This window comes from Sturnira hondurensis, unplaced genomic scaffold (genome assembly GCF_014824575.4).
Source record: "Sturnira hondurensis isolate 20B ecotype Veracruz unplaced genomic scaffold, ASM1482457v3 Scaffold0005279, whole genome shotgun sequence".
NCBI classification, from domain to species: Eukaryota; Metazoa; Chordata; class Mammalia; order Chiroptera; family Phyllostomidae; genus Sturnira; species Sturnira hondurensis.
In genome coordinates this window covers 14,407,901-14,427,762 of record NW_028077910.1, presented here as the reverse complement: position 1 = coordinate 14,427,762, position 19,862 = coordinate 14,407,901, and the positions used below count along the sequence as shown (strand labels likewise).

The 19,862-nt window shown below is 45.0% G+C and overlaps 1 protein-coding gene across 6 annotated transcripts in view; it reads left to right on the top strand.

Moving 5' to 3' along the window:
* Positions 1-18,800, top strand: part of SCHIP1 (schwannomin interacting protein 1) — a 149,159-nt gene extending 130,359 nt beyond the window's left edge. For all 6 annotated transcript variants that reach the window (XM_037046647.1, XM_037046648.1, XM_037046646.1 and 3 more), the window contains 5 exons: positions 9,822-9,939; positions 10,848-11,045; positions 11,944-12,067; positions 15,012-15,105; positions 18,162-18,800. In XM_037046647.1, the coding sequence (XP_036902542.1) occupies positions 9,822-9,939; positions 10,848-11,045; positions 11,944-12,067; positions 15,012-15,105; positions 18,162-18,213 (586 nt within the window). In that variant the 3' untranslated portion in view covers positions 18,214-18,800. The remainder of the gene's footprint in view (positions 1-9,821; positions 9,940-10,847; positions 11,046-11,943; positions 12,068-15,011; positions 15,106-18,161) is intronic.
* The last annotated feature ends 1,062 nt before the right edge of the window (positions 18,801-19,862 follow it).

Below are 19,862 nucleotides of genomic sequence, written 5' to 3'. Positions count from 1 at the left end.
GTTTACTCATCTCAACCATTGCAACATACCCAAATCAAAACGCCTATTGCTCTTGTTTGTGCAGGTTTATTGGTAAGTGGCTGAAACAAGACCCGTAGTAGGTACCCACCACGTCCTTCTGCGTTTGGGTGGGGAGACAGGGAGTGCCAGAGCCTAGGGAGATGTAGCGACTGCATAGCATTGATCTTGAGAGCAATTAAAGAAACAGGTTCATGGGAGCTTTGACCATGAGGGGCTGAGAATCTGCATATATTAATCTGCCGTGGAACCGCAGGTCAAACCAGCATCATTTTGCCAGGAATGTGAATCATCTTTCTGTCTCTAATGATGATAATTTTTGCATAACTTCCTGGAAGAAGTAAGCATAATGGTCATATGTACCCAGCATGGGTGTCCTGTTCCATCACAATGAAATGGGCTTCCTGAGGCATCTTTCTTGCAGTAATAGGTGCATACTATAGCAACCTATTTATTACATGCAACGTATGTTTAATTTCATATTAATCTCAGACATGTATACCAGTAATTTGCTTAGAAAGTCTTTTTGTGTATTAGTAATTCCAAGGTATGTGTCATTGCAAATGGGTATTTACAAATTCTCCTTTTGATGTTAGTTGGAAAAAACCTATCATTTTTTTATAACCTCCTTCAAGGATTACCTCTAATATTCTAAAGTGTTATACAACTTCATAAGTAACATTTGAAACAAGACTTGAAGTGGATCTTCTGAAGAGCAAAAAGCTTAAAATGGCAAAACAAATTTAATTATGTAAGCAATTCTTCTCTTTCACAAACCTGAAAGAAAAGCAAATTGGTATTTGAGAAATTTTCTTTGTCTAGTAAATAGCCTTGCTTTACAGTAATGCCAATGACCCCAGTTTAATTAGGTGCAATTAATTTTGTGCAAGCAAAATTTGACATCTTGCTAGAGGCATAACCAGCTGTACCCTGTCTTACGAATTTTTTTTTAATCACCAATGAGAATTCACTGTCGGAGCTATTGCGAAAGGGTGGGAGGCAGGAAGAAAAAGGCCACAGGGCTGCATTTTATATTTAAAATTGGGTCCAGTGGACAGCTGAATGTTTAATTAAAAGAGCTTCTAGGAATGATTTTTCATTGGTGCATCATCTTTGACAGGTTGTCATGACTTTATTACTGTGGTTTGCACATCTTTGGGCAGGGGTCCCACATGTATCTGCACACACGCAGCTCGCATGAGGACTGGGCCCCTTTGAGAGTTTACAAAAGCATTCACTGCTACTAGAAAACCCCCTCACTGACTTCGGGTGAGCTCTGCCAGAGATTTACACAGTCCCAGTTCACTCTGACAAAATGTTCTATGCCCCCTGCATTATCTCGTTATTCAGATTATCACTGCATTAAAAACCTGGGGAAAATATTTCAAAGAACCACTGCCAATTAAGTGATGATACATGCCTCCTATCACTCAGAATTTTTATTTTAGTTACTAAAAGAGTCTTTTTAGAATTACTTAGATATACACATGCCTTTTGTGCATACAGGAAAAAAAATGAAATTTGTTGGTTGAGTCCAACAAATTTTCACATTCAGAGCCCAATTCTCTGTTGAACTACTTTCCCTCAAAGGCCTCATTCTTTGCTTTTCCCCACATTGTCACCCTGTGTGCTGTAAGGGACACTGTGTCACCTCCTAAGCCACTGTCCCCATTCCACAGGTTTTGATGCTGGAGCTTTGTTCTTATCAGAAGATGTGAACGGCCAGCTCCCAGGGCTGGCCTCTTTCCTTAACTGGTCTGTTGGCGGATGGGGCTGCAGTTCAGTGGAGCGGAACTGCCACCAGCCTCCTGGGTGGTGGAGATTGCGAGGCACATCCTGATTTTAAAGATGGCAGAATGTGCATGACCAGGCTTCCTGGAATCCAAGCAGTTCGGTAGATCTCCTGCATTCTTTTTGATGGCTGCACAGAAATCGAATGGCCACACGTTAAATCACGAAAGAGAATGCCTTTGAGATACAGGTTGCTGTGCAACCAAGTCTGCACAAGAGGCCCAGCATTTTTTTAAACATGGCAAAGAGTGGTGAAAGCAGTGATTCCGTGTTCCCCAAATCCAGGCCCTGACCCTCGGACTGCCGTACCTTTACCCCCCACCCTGCGGACGTTGTCACAGGTCTGGCGGGGGACGACCATTTCTTCAGCCCCAGCAGCTGAAACTGAGCAGCAGGTCGGGCAGATACAAGCCTAAACTCTGTCTGGGCTGAGCAGAGTAAATAGGCAGGCTGGCCTTAAAAATACGGACAGTCGGGCATCGGGCGATTATTTTAGAGCCCAGTATCTGCTGCAGGTCCAAGGAGGAGACAGGGCGGGAGACTGGGCTGGACAGACGTCAGGGAACCCATCCACAGAAAGGCTCACTTGTAAGAAATTATGTTTCTTGCTGTCCCCCGAGATGATCTCCCATCAGCCCAGCATCCTGCCAAAAACAGAGCCCAGCCTGACTCACATGTGAGTCACAGTCCCTGCAGAGACACCATCTGAGTCAGACACACAGCCACCCTCTGTGGCTGTCCAGCATTTCATCCTGCTCCCCTTTCCTCCAACACAGAGTGCTAATCAGCTCACCCATTTTTCTCTCCTTTTCCTTTTTGTGATTCCTGCTAAGTGCCCACACATGACAACTCAGAAGCACTCACAAGAAGAAAAATTCAAAGTCAATTCAATTATTTCCACAAAAAAATGCCTAGGTATATTTCCTATTTGGTGCATCTGTCTCCACAATTTTGTATGCAGAATTGAATTCTTACCATGCCTACTGTTTTATGAGCTATTTTTAAATATATCATGAACAATTGCCCATCGTATAGTTCACCAAAACGTGCTTAATCAATCTCTTATTAGACACTGGAGTTGTTTCCAGTTTTTGTTTTGTTTTGTTTTCATTGTGTTTTATTTTTCATCTCTTTTTCTCTTCTGTGAATTTATTCTGTCCTCCTTAAAGTGCCCTGGCTTCTCAAGGAAGAGCCAGGCTCTGCAGTAGAACGCCAGTTTGGTGACCCTGTATGATTTAACCTCCGAGCCTTAGTTTTCTCGAATGTGAAAAGGAGATCAGAATACTTACTTCATGTGTGTCTGGGGATTGGAGGTAAACTATAAAGTGTCTAGCATGTAGTGGATGCTCAAACGTGATAATTCCTCTTTTTATTTCAGAGTGCAGACTGCTTAGAAATCATTAGGCTTTGATTAAGATGAGAGTAAACCGTATTTGGTGCCAAGGAGAAGCAGCCTCATTCTGGTGTTCAGTGAATGCTAAAAAGTAGTTGTGGTGAAATGCATTTTTCCAACATTAAGATCCTATAATTCCAAATTTAATTACGTGTAAGTGGTCATTAGTGAAGGAACTGGACACTGATGTGGAATTAGACCCAGCAGCTGTCTGAGGAACGCAAGGGTGTATTCATAGCTCTCTAGTCACCAGAGAAAAGCTGGAGACAGCTAGTTGCCTTTCCCATTAGTCTCTTGGGTAGAGAAGGTTCTGTGGCCATGTGGTCTTGGATGCCTACGAGCCATTGCATGAACATGTGCAGATGGAAGAATCTAGAACTAGCCTTAGAAAAGGGAGCAGAAAAAGAGAGTATGTGCAGGTAATCCTGATTGGGAGGAAGAAACCCAGAGAAGGCCCTTCACACTCTGGCACCTTGGTAGCTGCCTCTCGGCTTCTGCCGAGGAGGCCTGAGTCCTCTAGGAGGTGGTTCCTCTGTCCCCGACTCCTCCCTGTAGCACACAGTTCGAAACTACCCTTAACATCTTTGGTCACATACCTGCTGGAGGATGGCTTCCCCCCTCCTGCATTTTCCCCTCTCTCCCAATTCTCCAGCCTCTCCCTTCTTTTGCACTTCCCTGCTCACTCACTCTTCGTGGTTAACATCTGATTAGTTAATGCCCTGGTTACTAAAGTATCTTTTCTCATACATAAGCTAGGGAACGGCCAATGTGTGTGTGTGTGTGTGTGTGTTTAGTTCTCTTCCAGTGCCCTGTACAGTCCACATTTTTATCTATACATTGTGATTTAATGATCCAAGCATTGGTAGCTGTTAGGAGGACCTGGTTTCTGTTATTCTTGGTTCAGCTACTACTATGCATACACTTAATTAAGGGGTCGCGAACTATAAAATGTCTTCAGGGGCAAGAAACATAATGAGTAGAGAAACCCATAAAAGACAATAGGCAGAACCAGCAAACCAGAGAGTGTGTGCCCTGGGCCAAGGGGACCGGCAGCCGCTCTGCGCTAGTGTGTTGGTGCCACAGGGTTCGCAGAGATGCTGGTGCCTGACCAGCGAATGAGTGAATGGGTGCACGGCTAAACATCCCCTTTCTGTCTAGTACAGTGATGAAGATCGTTCGCAGATCTTTTGTGTGTATGGTGGTATATGTTGTGCCAGCAAAATTCTCTCCTATTAAATGAATACCGCTCCTTTTAAAAAAGTCATCACCCCATGCACCAAACAGCCTGTAGCAAAGAGTTAGCACATTCCCTCTAAAGTAAAATAAGAAATAGCAGTGTATTTTCACAATAACAAATATTGGGAAGAATATCTGGAAAATATTGGGAAAATTTTGCCTTTTCCTTTTGTTAAAAAGAATAGTAATTGGTATTTCTGTAAGTTTCGTGATAAATGGCAATATGAAACAGTTGGTAAGGAAGAGGGAGATGGGAGGTTTGGGGGATGGGAAAGGTATTTTATGATTTGCCCACCTCCCTCAGCACAACCCACAGAGACACCATTCCACACATGCGGCATCTAGAACTTAGCCAGGCTCAGTTGTTCTCACGTTCTTTCTTCACAACAAATCCTTAGAAAAATAAACTGTGTTTACAGCTACCCTTGGGTAATTACAGCCCACATTTTATGTTCCTTCCCCTTTGAAATGCTTGTGAAACTGAAAAGATTAGGTATAAAAAATGTGGCTGATTATTCAACATGTGCAAAGTCTTTGAATAATGCATCACAGATCCATTAAAATAAATGGAGATCGTGTATTTTAAAAGCCCATCCACCAACTAGTTGGAGATGCTGCGTAACAAATGGCACAGCGGGGCCCATGGCTCCTAGGCACTCTGGTTGTGGACACAGAATGAGCAAGGCATGTCGGAAATCCACAGGCATATGGGACGTTCCCTCTCATTCTGTTTCTTAAGGAAACTGTACAATTGTCTTGAAATTATCAGCAAGCACAGGAGGTGTCTGCCCTTTAAAATTATATTACCATCACAAGCAAAATCTAATAAATCCAAACCTAAGTTTATGTGGGGGAAAGGCCACTGGATTCTAAAACCAGAGGTCCAGCCTATAGTCTCTTGCTTTGTGACCTTGTACAGTTATCCGATGCCATGATGATGAGGCATGATAAACCACCCACATCAGTGGCATACGATGATAAACACCGGTTTTAGCTTCGGAGCCTACGTAGGTCAGCTGAGTAGGTCTGCAGATCAGACCTGGGCTCCCAGGGGCGTACTTGTGTGTCTGCGGGTCAGTTACACACCGATGGTGAGGTATCTCTACTGCTCTTACCTGAGCTCTGTCCTGTGTTCCCAGCTTCTGTTGGGACAGCTGCTGATCTCTGTGCCACAAAGTCTCATCCACCAGTGGCTAGCCTGGACTGTGGCAGGGTTCCCTCAGAAGGAGGCTTGGAAGAGGAATGAAGCCACTTCTGCACCCTGGTGGCCAGGACAAGTCAGGAGGCCAGCCCAGGAGTAGGGAAGTGGACCCGACCTCTTGATGGAAAAAGCTGTGAAGTCCTCTTACAGATACCAGGAGGGGAGAAATTGGGGCCATTTTTTATCATGAGGCTGTCACAGTTCTGGGGCAAGTCATTGGACTTCTCTGAGTGACCGTTACCTTGCCTGTAAGCCACAGGTGTTTGGGTTGTTCAGCCCAAGCAGAGAATGTACATGAGCATGCTTTTAAACCCAAATTCATTGCACCATCTCAAGTGAAGTTAACTAAGAGGCAGTGCAGGGGGTAAAATCCAAGAATTTTAAATATTTATATGAAGATGCTGGTGGTTGAGCTGGTGCTAGGCGATTCTTATTTCTGAAATCAGAAAACACCAGATAGTTCTGGGGCTCAGAACTGGCTGCAGCCCAGCCCAGTGCCGGTCACCACACCCAAGGCCAAGAACTGAGGCCTGATCCACAATGGCTACTGGCCTGCTGGAAGTACCAGCAGACTTCAGGGTCATTGCATGGTCTGTCTCAGGAAATAAACTGGTCTTGTCCTTGCATTTCAGAAAAAGTGTTGTCTTTATACCAAGTCCTGTGAGCACTTGGCTAAATTTTTTAGGTATCCCCTTAGTAGTTGAGAACTTTCCATTTCTACCATCCTCTCCGTTGTGTGCATATTTTAGAGATATCTCTGGCAATAGTAGTTGGAAGCCAACACAAGCACTTTGTAAGTAACAGTCTTATTGTAAATGCCAAGCAGATGTGGGTGCTGAACAGTGAAGGCACACTTAATCTTTAATCTCTTCATCTTCCTGGGCATTCTCCACCCAGAACACCCTGTTTCCAGACCCAGCGGCCTCCCTGGCAGTAGCACTGGTCTGCAGTGTGGTTCCTCCTTGCCTCGTGGTGCTCGAGGTCCGTAGGGAGGAGAGGTGTCTGGGAGAACCGGGATGCAGACCTTGCAGCACGCAAATCCACAGGCAAGGCTGAACTCAGCCAGCCTTTTGCAGGCAACCGTCTGCTAAATGCCACTGGAAACATCAAGTGGCCTTGACTTGGATACTTTAAATTATATTACTAATTAACATGATGAGCGTTGTGTTTTGTTTTCACCTCAGGCTGTGCTTGAGAGACCCAGACAAATTAGACCCCTAGCAGCTTGGATTTCACACGCCTGCGTGTGTGGTCTGGTTGTGAGGCTAGATGCACTGTGGTGTGAGGGCCAGGGACCAGGGACCCCAGGTTCCAGGAGTGAGCCTCCGATCACCAGGCCTCCCCAGGCTGGAAGGAGCCAGAGCAAGGCTTATCTGACTCGAGCCTGGACACAGAGGCCTTCAGCAGCTCCAGGGGGCACTCCCTGCTCACCCCACAGCCAGGCCACGGTTTGGGAGCTGTGCTTGAATTTCCTCAAAGCCACCTTCATCTTAAAACCCGCTTAAAGGCTAAAGGCAAACAAATCCTTTCTGAAACTTGAGTCCATTTTAAGATGTCTTTACAAAAATCCCCTCTGAACCATCAGCTGTTATGGCACATAATTTCCTTTTCTTGAGAGCGGCATTCTTGGTGATTACCGCTGTAAGGAATTACGAGTCTCACCCGGTAAGAAGCTCTGCTCTGGTTCCCACGGTGATAATGTGGTACTAAGGCGATTTTCTCAATTTGCACCTGAGGTGTTTTTCCATTTCCCTCTTAAGTCCTTCCCCTCCCCCCCTTTTCCCTTTGCCTTTCCGGAGTTAGACAACTCCAGGGTGTGTGGGGTGGTTGCTTTGGGTCCGAGCTGACCCCAGCACAAAGTTCAGTTCAGGGGCAGAACAGTAGAACTGACCATGGAACTTCCTTCAGAATATTTATCTTTAGACATTTCAAATCTTATTTTGTGATGGGATTGTGGGTTATTTTGTATTTTTATGATCTCTGGCCAAGATACTTCTTTTCAAAACTTTATTCAATAAATTAGAAAATGCGACATAATCTGAGATTCAAATTAGATTTAATTTAAAATGTATTGTTATTATAAAACATGTCTTTAAAATGTCTGGTTTTAATTTGCAATTTTATTTCCCATTATCTTCCAATCCATACATCTTGAGTTTTATTATTAATAATAGGTTGGTATTGGGGTGGTTTTTGTTTTGTTTTTTACCAACTACAGATAATAAATTTTAAAACCTAATTTATATGGGATCAAAGGGTCACCTAAACATAGTAAATTTCTCCAGAAAAATAAAATCCAGTGCAAGAAAGTTAAAGGAGACAAATTCCACCTTCGCATGCGTGAGGCTGCCCGGTGGAGTCACGCACAGCTCAAGGACGAGCTGTCAGAGCTGAGTGCGCACCTGGGTGTCGCTGTGGCCAGGCAAGGCACTCTTGTATGTGATGGTAGAGGTCCCTTTGCAAAGGCACATCGCTTTGAAAATTCTGTGTTCCTTTGTCTAGGCTTTCAGAAAACAGGAAAAGGGAGGGCAGTTAACATGTACAGAACACTGCCTTGTGGCCAGCTCTCTGCTAACGCTTTTCATTCTTCCTCCAAAACACTGAATGTTTCACCCCATTTGACAGATGAGAACACCAAGGGTCATAGAGCAATATGCCTAGGGATAGACATGAGGATTCAGAACCTGAGTCCACCTGCACCCAAGCACCCTAGCTGATCAGAAAGTACCTGTTGCTCAGCCCCAGGCCCAGCTCTCTTTGCCACGTATGAGGACAGGAAGGGAATGGAATGGGGGTGGGGTGCCCAGAAAGGGGGCCCCCCAGTTTCCTGAGGAGACTGGTCTTCAAGTCTCCTTTTTGGGGAAATGAGCTGGGACTTTCGGTCATTACGGAAGCGAACAATAGGTGGCAGTACATACACATAACAATGTGGTGCCTGTGTTCAACCAGTAGATTTCCTTTTCTAGGTTCTGTATCATTTTCTAAGAAGCACTTTCTGTGAGTCATCTGAGAGTTTGTACAAAGCATCACTACCCATTGGAATAAAAAAAAAATCAAATACAAGTGTCAACTTGCAGACAAGTAGTTCCTTGCCCTTCTCCCTGGGACAGTGGTAACAATGAGCCATTTGGTGTGTGCCCTGTCCTAAACCTGGTTTGGACAAGCCTTCTGATCCTTGCTGTTTAAGAGCCTCCTTTCTCCTCCTCCCACTCTGTGTATAGTCTGACACACAGACTGGGGGCTCCTAGGGATGCTAAGAAAATTACTTCTTTAAGAACTCTCCCTCACCAAAGAGCAGGAAGATGTGTTCAACTTCAGAAGATGTTTAGGACAAAGCATTAGACTTGCTGTGTGGCCTAGTGTATGACAGGTACCCAGCTGGGTGACCCTTGGTGACCACATTCCAGCAGCATCCCTCCCGGGGCTTCAGGATTTGACTTGCCATGAACAGAATGAGCTCCACCTCCCAGGCTCGGAGAGCACCTGGCAGGCAGCCTGCAGAACCTCACAGCATCCAGAGGCCGGGCCTTTCTCACTGGGTTTGGGGTTTCCTTAAGTTTCTCTAGGGTGAACCTGTGGTGTGGTTTTTTCTTAATGACATAAGTGAGCTCCCTTGGTTGGCTTTTGGCAACTGCCTTAAATAAAATTTTCCTTCAGATGGCCCTATTCTGTCTCTGTCAGGGGCAGGGGGTGGGGGGCAGTCTTCAGAGATCTGTGGCCCTGGGGTGGCGGCTCTGGGGAGTTTCGGATTGTCCCATGGGATAGGACACTGGGTGACAGCGTGCAACTTCATTTGGGCCGAGGGCCCCATTCATCTTCATCGACAGGAATAGAAACTCAATCACTAAACACATTTTGGGGAGGTGCCAGCTGTGTGTTTGGTGTTGTGCTGGGGGCTATAATATGTGGCCTTTAATATTTTTCACTTAACATGAAATGAATGTGGAAAAAACAGTACAATATTAGTAAAAGTTATTTTATCATTTATCAAGTTGTAAAGCTAACAGGTGATTATTATCCTCTTGTATGTTATCACTTATGAGTTAAGAGTAATATCGGTCAGTCACTTCTCCACATGAAGAACACATAAAATTACTTTCTGTTAGCAAAACCAGGCAGCTCTTGAGTGCGGCCAGGTAACAAATGCTGAGTGGACTTGGTGTCCTGTTTGCTTCTGCCCAGCCTGCAGAGTGGGATGAACCTGCAGATCTGCTTTGTCAACGACAGCGGCAGTGACAAGGACAGCGATGCGGACGACAGCAAGACTGAAACCAGCTTGGACACCCCCTTGTCGCCCATGGTGAGTCCACAGCTGTACCTGGGGCTGGATGTGTGTGCTTTCCTGGTCTTTCAGGTTCTTTTCTGTTGTTAGTCAGGAACAAGCATTACAGAGGTTTAAACAGAGAAACGTTGCTTTGCGTTTTTCCATGTGGCATGCCCCTAAAATCTGACAGTCACTGAGAAATAAGAACTGTGATGCAGCAAGGATGCGTCAGCTCTGTTCAAGTTAGTAAGTACTTTCCTATTAAACCAGAAGAGAAATCACATATACCCTAAAAAAATTCTAAGGGGGTATGTTAAACACCAACCCTTCCCCACTGGGTTTAGAAATATGAGCCCAGAGTAGTGGCAGGACACCTTCTATAAGGATGCGGGTGGGGCAGGGTGGGAAAGCTCCTTCACAGAGCTGTCGTCCAGAGACGGGCAAGTGTGTCTAGTATGCCGTACACGTTTCTTGCACACACATTGTAAAAGATGGCTTACTGACCATGGGGGCTCGTTGCTGGAATTCTTGCTGCTCTGTGACATCTGGGCATCACTTTCCTCACCAACCAATCTTGTTTTCTTATCAAAGAAGCCGTGTTGGTCATTGGATACCTGAGGTCCTGTCCACTCCAGAGAGCTACATGCTGCCTTAGCTATGGTTGGAATAGTTTGCTGTGCTTGGTCTTTTGAGACCAAGAGTCAAAGAAATTGATTCAAGTTTGTCATAAATCTGTTGTGCCTGTAATTTATTATGCTACAATCATAATCTGTATCGACACTGGGGAGATAAACTACCTTTGTAAGTGTTACTTGAGATGGGTGCACATCAAATCGAGCAGCGAGTGAGCAGATGGAGGGGAGTCTCTCGGGGGTGCTCCAGCCCCTCTCCCAGGTGGTACCCCTGGCATGCAGAGCTCAACGCTGCTCTTCTTCCCTTCACAGAGCAAACAGAGTTCTTCCTATTCTGATAGAGACACTACTGAAGAGGAATCTGAATCCCTAGACGATATGGATTTCCTCACCAGGCAAAAGAAATTACAAGCTGAAGCCAAAATGGCCCTCGCCATGGCCAAACCCATGGCCAAAATGCAAGTAGAAGTGGAAAAACAGAACAGGAAAAAGTCTCCCGTCGCTGATCTCGTAAGCAGCAAGTGTTGGAACGCAAGCCAGTGTTTGGTGGCTGCCCATGGTTGAGGCTGCCCCCGCCCTTTGCCAGAATTATGCAAACTTGGGTTTCTCCAAGGCAGTTTGTAAAAAGTACTGTCATTGAGAAATATTTGTTTCTTTTTCCTTTCTACTGTATCACCGAAAGATACATAAGCAACAGCTTTCACAAAAGTAAAGTCTGCTCTTGATTCACGTCTACTTGTGTTTTTCAGGGGCAATATTGGCTGCCCTGGGAATGTCGATATTTCAATTCCTTTAAAGCAATCTCAGTTTAAGAACCTATTGGTTGTGGCAAATGCACCACTGCTACACTCTCATTCCCCCCTCAGAACGAAGACGGTGTGGCATAGTAGATAAGAGCCTCGCTCTGCCCCCAGCCTGCTGTGGGGCTCCGGGCATGGCGCACAAGTCTCAGTCTTCTCACCTGTCAAATGGGACTAGCAGTGACATCTGTGTCAGAGCACAACTCTGAGCACTGGAGGAACAGAGCGTCCAAAGCACATAGCCCAGGGCTTACGGCATGGTATAAATGAATAAATAGCTGATGTGCCATTTTATTCTGTGCCATTGACACTGTTTGACTCCCTGATCATTCCTTTGGGGTTGTAGTCATTGACTCACGGTTGTCACAACCTGTGTTAAGAGCCAGGCTGGAATCGTCAGCATTCTGACAGTGATGGTGTTTTAGGCATGTGCTCGGCAGGGCCTCACACGGGGGAAGGGAGACTGGGAAAGCTTTTAAGCCCAGAGCTTGAATTGCAGTGGGTGAGTCGGGGGCGGGGGGTAGGGGGCAGCGCGGGGAGGAAACGGTCTCAGGTTCAGTATGCCGGCTGCTCTGCTCACACCTGCCTTCCTCCCCCCGCGTCTCTAGCTGCCACACATGCCCCACATAAGTGAGTGCTTGATGAAAAGAAGTTTGAAACCCGCTGACCTGAGAGACATGACGGTTGGGCAGCTACAAGTGATAGTCAATGATCTCCATTCGCAGATAGAAAGTAAGTATAAAATGCGCTTGAAAATGGAGCGATGAGGGTAAAACGCAGGGGATAGTCCCACTTCCTCGATTCAGTTTCCATGTACAGTGTTTCCTTGGGCTCCTCCTGTGCACTTGCAAGGAGGGGAAGAGAATTCCACACTCTCTTAACTCTCCCCCTGTCCCCCTCTCTTTTATTACTTTGAAATATTCAGAAACTTTGAGAATTTTTCAAGGTTAGGTCCATCTTATTTATTTTAAATTGCCAGCTCCTAGCAAGTGCTTGGCATGTTATTTGGCCTGCACCCTCTGTTTCTGGAAGACAATTTAGTAGTCACAGGTCATTCGTTGTATAATTGTACCCTCCACTGTATTGGTGCATTCATGCATTTTAGTCAAGTCACATTCGACTGACTTTGTGCTCCAGGTGGTGAGAGTATGTATGACCCGCAGTGTGACAGCCGATGGGCCAGTTTCCCCTGGAATAACCGAAATGCAGAGGGGCAGTGAGTGAGCGGCGCTCATTCACGCTGATTAGAGGCACAGAGAAGGTCCGTTGCTCAGCCCCATGAAAGAGAGAACGTGCTCACTTGGGCAGTGTGGTTAGGCCAGGTGGACCTAGGATTTCTTAGAATCATACACGGAGAAAGCCACTTATAAGGTGTGCCAACTGAATGCATTCAGACGACCAACTACAAAGAGCATCTTTAGGAGTCACTTGGGGAAGTCTGAACACTGACTAAATGTTTTATTATTTACTTTTTTATTCTGACACAATAACCATGTTGTGGTTATGTTCATTTTTTTAAAGAACCTTATCTTTAGAAAGACATACGGAAGCACTGGCAGGTGAAATAATATGATGTCTGGAATTTAAAATAATTTAGTAGGAGAAGGGGAGATAACCTGGGTCAGGATTGGCTAGTTGAAGCTAGTGGGAGGTATGGGACTTCTTACACTGCATTCTTTGCTTTTGCATCAGTTTGAAATTTTCCATAATGAAAAGTTAAAAACTTTATATGGGGAAAAAAATTCCTCCACACTATGCAGGCACTCTACTAAGGACTCGTATGGAAGCTCCCACAGGAACACATTGGAACACAACAGAATCAGACATATCCAATGTCAAGTTAACGCATTCAATATTGTTTTAAAGTCAAGAAAAGGAATTTTAACATTTTAATTGAGGACCATAGATTCACTGGATTTTTAAAATGTTCTACTACATTTGAATTTTAGTTGAGGATAAGTTACTAGGAATTTCATTCTTTCTAGTAACAGTTTACCACTAAAACATCTTCCTTAGACTTTTAAATAATAAAATTGTCATCTCATCCTCATCAGGGGTGGATCAAGTTTTAGATCACTGTGTGTGATTTTTCCCCTCTCTTTTTAAAGTTGGAAACTAGCCTGAACTAAAGGCAGATCAATGCATCATTTGAAGTCAGGGTCTCTCAGAGGGTTTCCAAGGGGGATGCGGCTGAATACCCACTTCCTTTCTTTGGTTTCCAGGCCCAGAGCTCTTACTAAACGAATGTTCTCTACCATGTGTCCATATATCCAGACATAGAAGCTTTTTTTTTAATCTTCATCCAAGGACATTTTTTTTATCGCTTTTGCAGGGGGAGAAAAAGAGAGAGGGACATCAATGCAAAAGAGACACATTGACTGGTTGCCCCAACAGGGGATCGAACCTGCAACCTTTTGTTCTATGGGACGATGCTCCAACCAACTGAGCCACACTGGCCTGAGCCAGACTTAGAAGCTTTAATTCTTACCTGAACTGAGGGAGAAACACAAGAAAGGGCCCCTTGCCTGTTCCTTTTTTTCAGAGGCAGAAGCCATATTGACCCAGTGCACTGATTTAGGAGAATTAGAAGTGTTTCCATCATGTTACAGGGACTTATTTAAGAAAAAAAAAAAGATCAATACTCTGAACAATAAAATGGCAACAAATACATATTTATCAATAATTGAATCTAAAAACAAACTAAGCAAACAAGAAGAACACAGACAGAATCATGGATACTGAGAGCATGTTGATGGTTGCCAGACGGGAGGAGGGTGTCGGGTCGTGCGTGAAGAGGGAGGGGATTAAGAAATACAAATAGGTAGTTAGAAAATAGCCATGGGGATGTAAACTACAGTGTAGGCGAATTTGTACGTGTGGCTTGTGGACATGAACAATGGTGTGGGGACTGCCTGAGGGAGGGGGGGTGCTGGGTGGAAGGCAAACGGGTGGAATCAGGACAGCTGATTAATCATGGCATAATCATTAAAGTATAACTGAAAAAAAGGAAAGAAAGAGATGTGTCTATTTTTATCCCCATATAAGGAATATTTGCCTTGGCACCTGTTTTCCAGAGATTTCGGGGTCTAATGGACCCTTCCGATCTGCTGCATCTGGCTTTCCATTCTTGGAAGCCTTTCCACCTTCTCTTAGAACAACCTGCACAGGGGCTGCTCCTTCCCGAGACCGCGGGAAGCCTCTGAGATCCCTGAGGCGCCCTCCTCTCCAGCTGGGCGGCCAGTACGGCCTGTCAGCTACGGCAGCTCCCCCCTCCCAACTCTCCGTGTGGCAGGAGCAGCGGAAAACTTAATAAACCCCAGACTTCTGCGCTCACATTTTTTTCAAAACAAAACCCTGCATTTCCTAACAAGCTGTTCCCCTGATCATTAACAATTTCTTTTCCCATTTTGATGTAAATGTATTTGGAAATACTCTGTACTTGACTCCTTTTCTTCCAACACTCCTATAATTATGCAAGCTAGTCATGTTTTCAAATCAGTGGTTTCCCCTAAGGTTATGAGAAGCTAATATAGCAATTCTAAATTTTAACAGATAGATAGGTAGTTAGATAGATAGAGATAGAGATATTTGTGGTCCATGTACCCATAAATAGTTACTCCTTCTGACGTGGATGCAGTCTTGTGTATTTTTCAATGCTGTCTTCTCTTCTTCCCAGGCTTGAATGAAGAGTTGGTCCAACTGCTTCTCATCCGAGATGAGCTGCACACAGAACAGGATGCTATGCTGGTGGACATCGAAGACTTGACCAGGTCAGTGGGGTTTCACCCTTTCCAGAGAAAGAAGCCCAGGATGGTCTGAAGTTTCAGAATCAGGGCAAGAGCGAGCGCCGGAGAACTGCCTGCCTCCCTTCCATGAGCTGCTCACCTAACCCCTGCTGGCGTCTGCTGTTCAGATGGAGGAGGAGTGGCCCAGACACTCCTTGCAGGACGCACTGCCTCTCATAACCACCCCCCAGTGAGGGGGGGTCGGGGCATTAGAACGTGCGCCTGCACTCAAGTCAGGTCAGCAGTTCTGGCCTAGTAGGACTTTGTCCTGCGGGACTGGCCCGGGGAGTTGGCGCTAAGCCATTCCACGCTGGCAGGTCGCCAGTGTATGAGCAGCCATATGGTGGAAGCCACAAAATGGCACTTGCTGTTATGTGATGTGACTCTTGATCACATGTGCTGGGCCCAGAAGGCAGGGACACTGGAACCTTTCCACAGGACCAGTGTTGCCAGATTGCTCTCACCAGGGGGGGACTCCAGGCCTTGAGTATCTAGCTGGGCCTGGCTCCAAGTGCCTCTCTGGGAAGAGGCAGAGAAGGCTTTCTTCCCCAGAGGGCAAGGAAATGAGGCCAATGCTAGTCAAGATCTAACACCTGTTAGTTTTCCTTATGGAAAAGCCTTTCGCTGTAACTAGAGAAAGTACACAGGATACCGTGAGCATCCCTGTTATCTCATATTTACTCGGCACCTTTTCTGAGGCAGGTTATTTGAAGTCTTTAAACCAACAGGCAGCAATCACTATTAATCCCAGGAATGGTATTCAGAGAGCGAACAGCTCTCCAAGGAAAGAGAGAACACCACTTGTCTCAGTAACATAAGGAATCAACCATATGATCAAGAAGCTTGAAAACATATACGGTGAAGATGCTCTCAGGACCCCTTCTCAGTGTGTAACACGGGGTGAAATACTTTTCTAAGTGCCACGTTATAAAACTAGTTTGTAGCAAAATAAATGCCACAGAACCATGTTCAGACTTTTTTTAAAGACCTGTGGGCAGCACTCTTGTTTTGCACGCTTTGAATATTCGATTGCCTTGCCCCTAACAAAACGACAATAACAAAAAACAAAAAACCCCAAGGCCTCCCCATGCCTTCTCAGCATGTTTGCCTGCATCTGAAATAGCACTCAGATAGTATCATTGCCGTCTGCAGATGTGCTTGGGCACTAACTGTGAGCTATATCGCTCGTTGTTAGTCTGAGAGATTTACATACAAGCCTTGAGACTATGGGCCATCGTAGTGAAGTATACACCCAGGACCTGCGTCTTTGAAAACTGTGTGAACTCTGATGAACGCACGATTTGCCTGTGGCAGCAGAGACTTTTACTCTGTCCCAGAAAGCAGCATTGGTCTTAGTCGCTGCAAGGGGGACATCAGGAGGCTCCTCCCTGCTCTCCAAGGATCACGTTGCTACGTAGGATTGTAGTATACGTTTTGCATATACCTTTCAGATGGTGTGTTCATGGAAAGCAGGGCAGGCAGAACCATAGGATTAAAGGGAGGGGAGTCCCTAGTTTAAAGGTGTTGGAGGAACCCTTTACGTTAGAGTAAGTAGGGAGAAGTCTGTCTGTCCCTCGCAGCAGAAATATAACTTTGCTCATGGGGGAGACGGAGGGTACTTTAATGTCCCTACAGAGCTCTGAAGCCCGACCTAAGTGGACTGAGTGTGGCTATAGGGCTTCTGGAGTCCTGCTCACCTCTGCCCCTTACCTGCCCAACTCCTGCCATCCGAGGGCAGGTCAGACCAGTTCAGACTCAGATTTGGCTGCACACTGGAACCTCCAGGAACATTTATAAAGTATTGACACATAAATAGGGCCGTGAGGTGCTCTGCTAAAGAGCATAATTTTTTTTTAGAATAGAGGCTTTTCCTTGAGTTCCTTTATTGTTAAATGAATGTCACCAATTATTTGTGGGCTGTTGAATGTGGCAAGGACTCTTGTCACTTCCCTATTTCAGAAAGTATTTGTGGTTTGTCTTCTCTGTACTGTGGACATGAGACATTCTGCATAAAACCAATGAGTTACACTTGACGTCACTGGCTACCCAAATCAGGGCAGCACCCGAAAACGGTCCCTGAGCCTTTGGGTACAGCTGGAAACCACACCCTTAGAGGCCTTTCTCTTGCCAAATTTATAATTTCCTAACATCCTTCTTCAAAACATTTGTCTTTTGCAGCCGTCAGACCCCACTATCCTCTGAGATGTTTAATTTTAGTGCCCATGCAAGGGATGTAAGCAGCTTGGCCATTCCTCCCGCTGTCTCCACTGGCCAGGTGCTGGGTCAGCCGATCTGTGGGCTCCCGGGCCAGAATACGGCTGGATAAATAAAAAGACTCACCCCCTCCTACCTCTACCCTCGCTGCCGTGGTCATGCCCTTGGGCTGTTTGAGGGGGTGGGGGGGAAGTATGAAGACATGGAAATTCTTCATATCCGCCAAAGCCTGCCATTTGCTAGGAAGACATTAACTTCTGTAAGAGTGGCATTAGGTCAGGTCACTGGCCTCCGATTTCTGTCAGGAGCCCCACCAATACTTAGCTGTGTGTCCATGTGCACACATTTTTAGATTAAGTGGCCATGATGTTACTTTCCATCATCCTACCTTGTTTTGACTTTTTGTTTAGCCCTTTTTTTCTGTCTGCTCGCTCCTTGTTTGCTCTTTATTCCTTTCATGTCTCTCTCCATTGGAGTAGATGCTCCATGAGAGCAAAGGCCGTACTGTCCACCCTCCACCAAACCCCTCATGCCCGGCACATCGTGAACATGTGTGAATACTTGGTCCCACAGACTTACCTCTTCATGTTGGAGCTTAGCACTTTAACAGTCTCAGGTTAATCCAGTGGTTTATTAAATAAAAGGAATCCTACAGAGAATATAAAAATTGAAAAGGGCAAGGCCATTAAAATTAAGAACTGTTTCTTGGATCTCTTGGTTTCACTATGAGTAACTCCGAACCTCTGTTTGGAGGACATTTTAGCTGTTGATTGGAAAGTAGGTTGGATCTTTCTTCTTGGCGCTAAATAGTGGTATTAATTTTACAGACACGCCGAAAGTCAACAGAAGCACATGGCAGAGAAAATGCCCGCAAAGTAAAAAGAAGCCATCCAACCAGAGGACAAACCAGACTTCATTTGCTTCTGTGGTTGTAAAAATGTTGTTGCTAAAGGTGGCGCGGAAACAAGCAGATATCAGTGTTAGTCATTGATAATGTCTGAAGCTTAATGTCCAGTGATTGGCCTTTGCTTCTTAATTTATTTTAATTTTTTTACTGTGCCATTAATATCAGGCATTTTAATAAAATATTGTTACAGAAATGTACAGTACTTAACACCATCAAAACTCATGGTTAACTAAAGAGGGTAGTTTTAACTTTATTTTTATTTGTGTAGGCCTTTAAGTTGGAGCAGTATTTTACCAGTGACCACTTCCACCCCCACGGTAGTTGTAAAGAACTGTAAATGACGGTGCTATACAAGTCGGAACATACATGCCTGCCTCGTAGTGAAGTCGTAGCTCTCCGTAAGACGTATATTTTAATCAGTTTTCAACATTTTGTGAATGTTGACTACCTGAACTTCATTTTTTAGATGTGCTATTAACATTCTGTTGGATTCAGAGGGTTCCTTGAAAGTTTTATGTATAAATATGTAAAATAAAAATTAAAACTTTGTTTCATATGATATGTCTTTGTGCTCACTCGCAAGCCCCTACCCTGGCCGCATTTCTTCCCTTTTCGCTCTTCCTCAACTGAATTCCTCACCAGGAACTTCTTCCTGCTTTAACCATTTCTGTTGGTTCTCATGAAGAAGAATGCCAAGTCTACAGAAGTAAAGGAGAGGTTATTTATTTATTTTTAGAGAGTGGGGAAGGGAAGGCGAAAGAGAGGGAGAGAAACATCAATGTGTGGTTGCCTCTCATGTGACCCTAACTGTGCACCTGGCCTGCAACCCAGGCGTGTGCCCTGACTGGGAATGGAACCAGCATTCTTTATGGTTCACAGCCTGTGCTCAATCCACTGAGCTACACCAGCCAGGATGATTATTTTTATTACAGAAAAAAACAAAGTACTCTGCAAAGGACAAGCAATGCAGTGAATTGCCAGGAAGATGGGAAAGAGTGTGTGAAGGTGTGTGGGAGTGAATGTGTATGTGCATGAGGGTGAGAGAGAGGGTGTGTGTGTGAGTGTGTGAGAGAGAGATGTGTGTGTATGTGTGTGTGAGTGACCCAAAGAGGACATCAACAACATCCCAACCAGCGCTTCTGCCACTGCTCTAAGCTCCCATTCTGGAATTCTAGCCCAGCACCACTTACTAGCTGCTGGTCTCGTTAGAGCCTGTTACTGCATCGAAACTCCATTTATCAGAGTTGCCACAGGAATGTGTTGCTTGCACACGCGCTTTTCTCAAAGCTAGGTGTTGCCATTTTTCCAATTTTAACCACTTCCACTGGTTTAATGAGGAAAAGTGCTAAGTCCAAAGAAGTATTACTCCCCAATAAGTAGAAAGCTTCAGAAAATCAATTTAATTAGCTCTCGTCCCTGCAGGTGTTAGGGAAACATAAGCTAAAGCAGAGATGAGCAATTATTATTCCAGAACCACCCACAGACCACCTGGTTTCACTCTTAAGATCCATGATGTAATCTGAAAATAGAAGTTTAGATAACTGTCTACATTTTCCTCTTAAAAAGACCCAGCTGCACAGTGTAATAGTAATAAAGAGTCACTAGGTTTTATAGTCTTCTA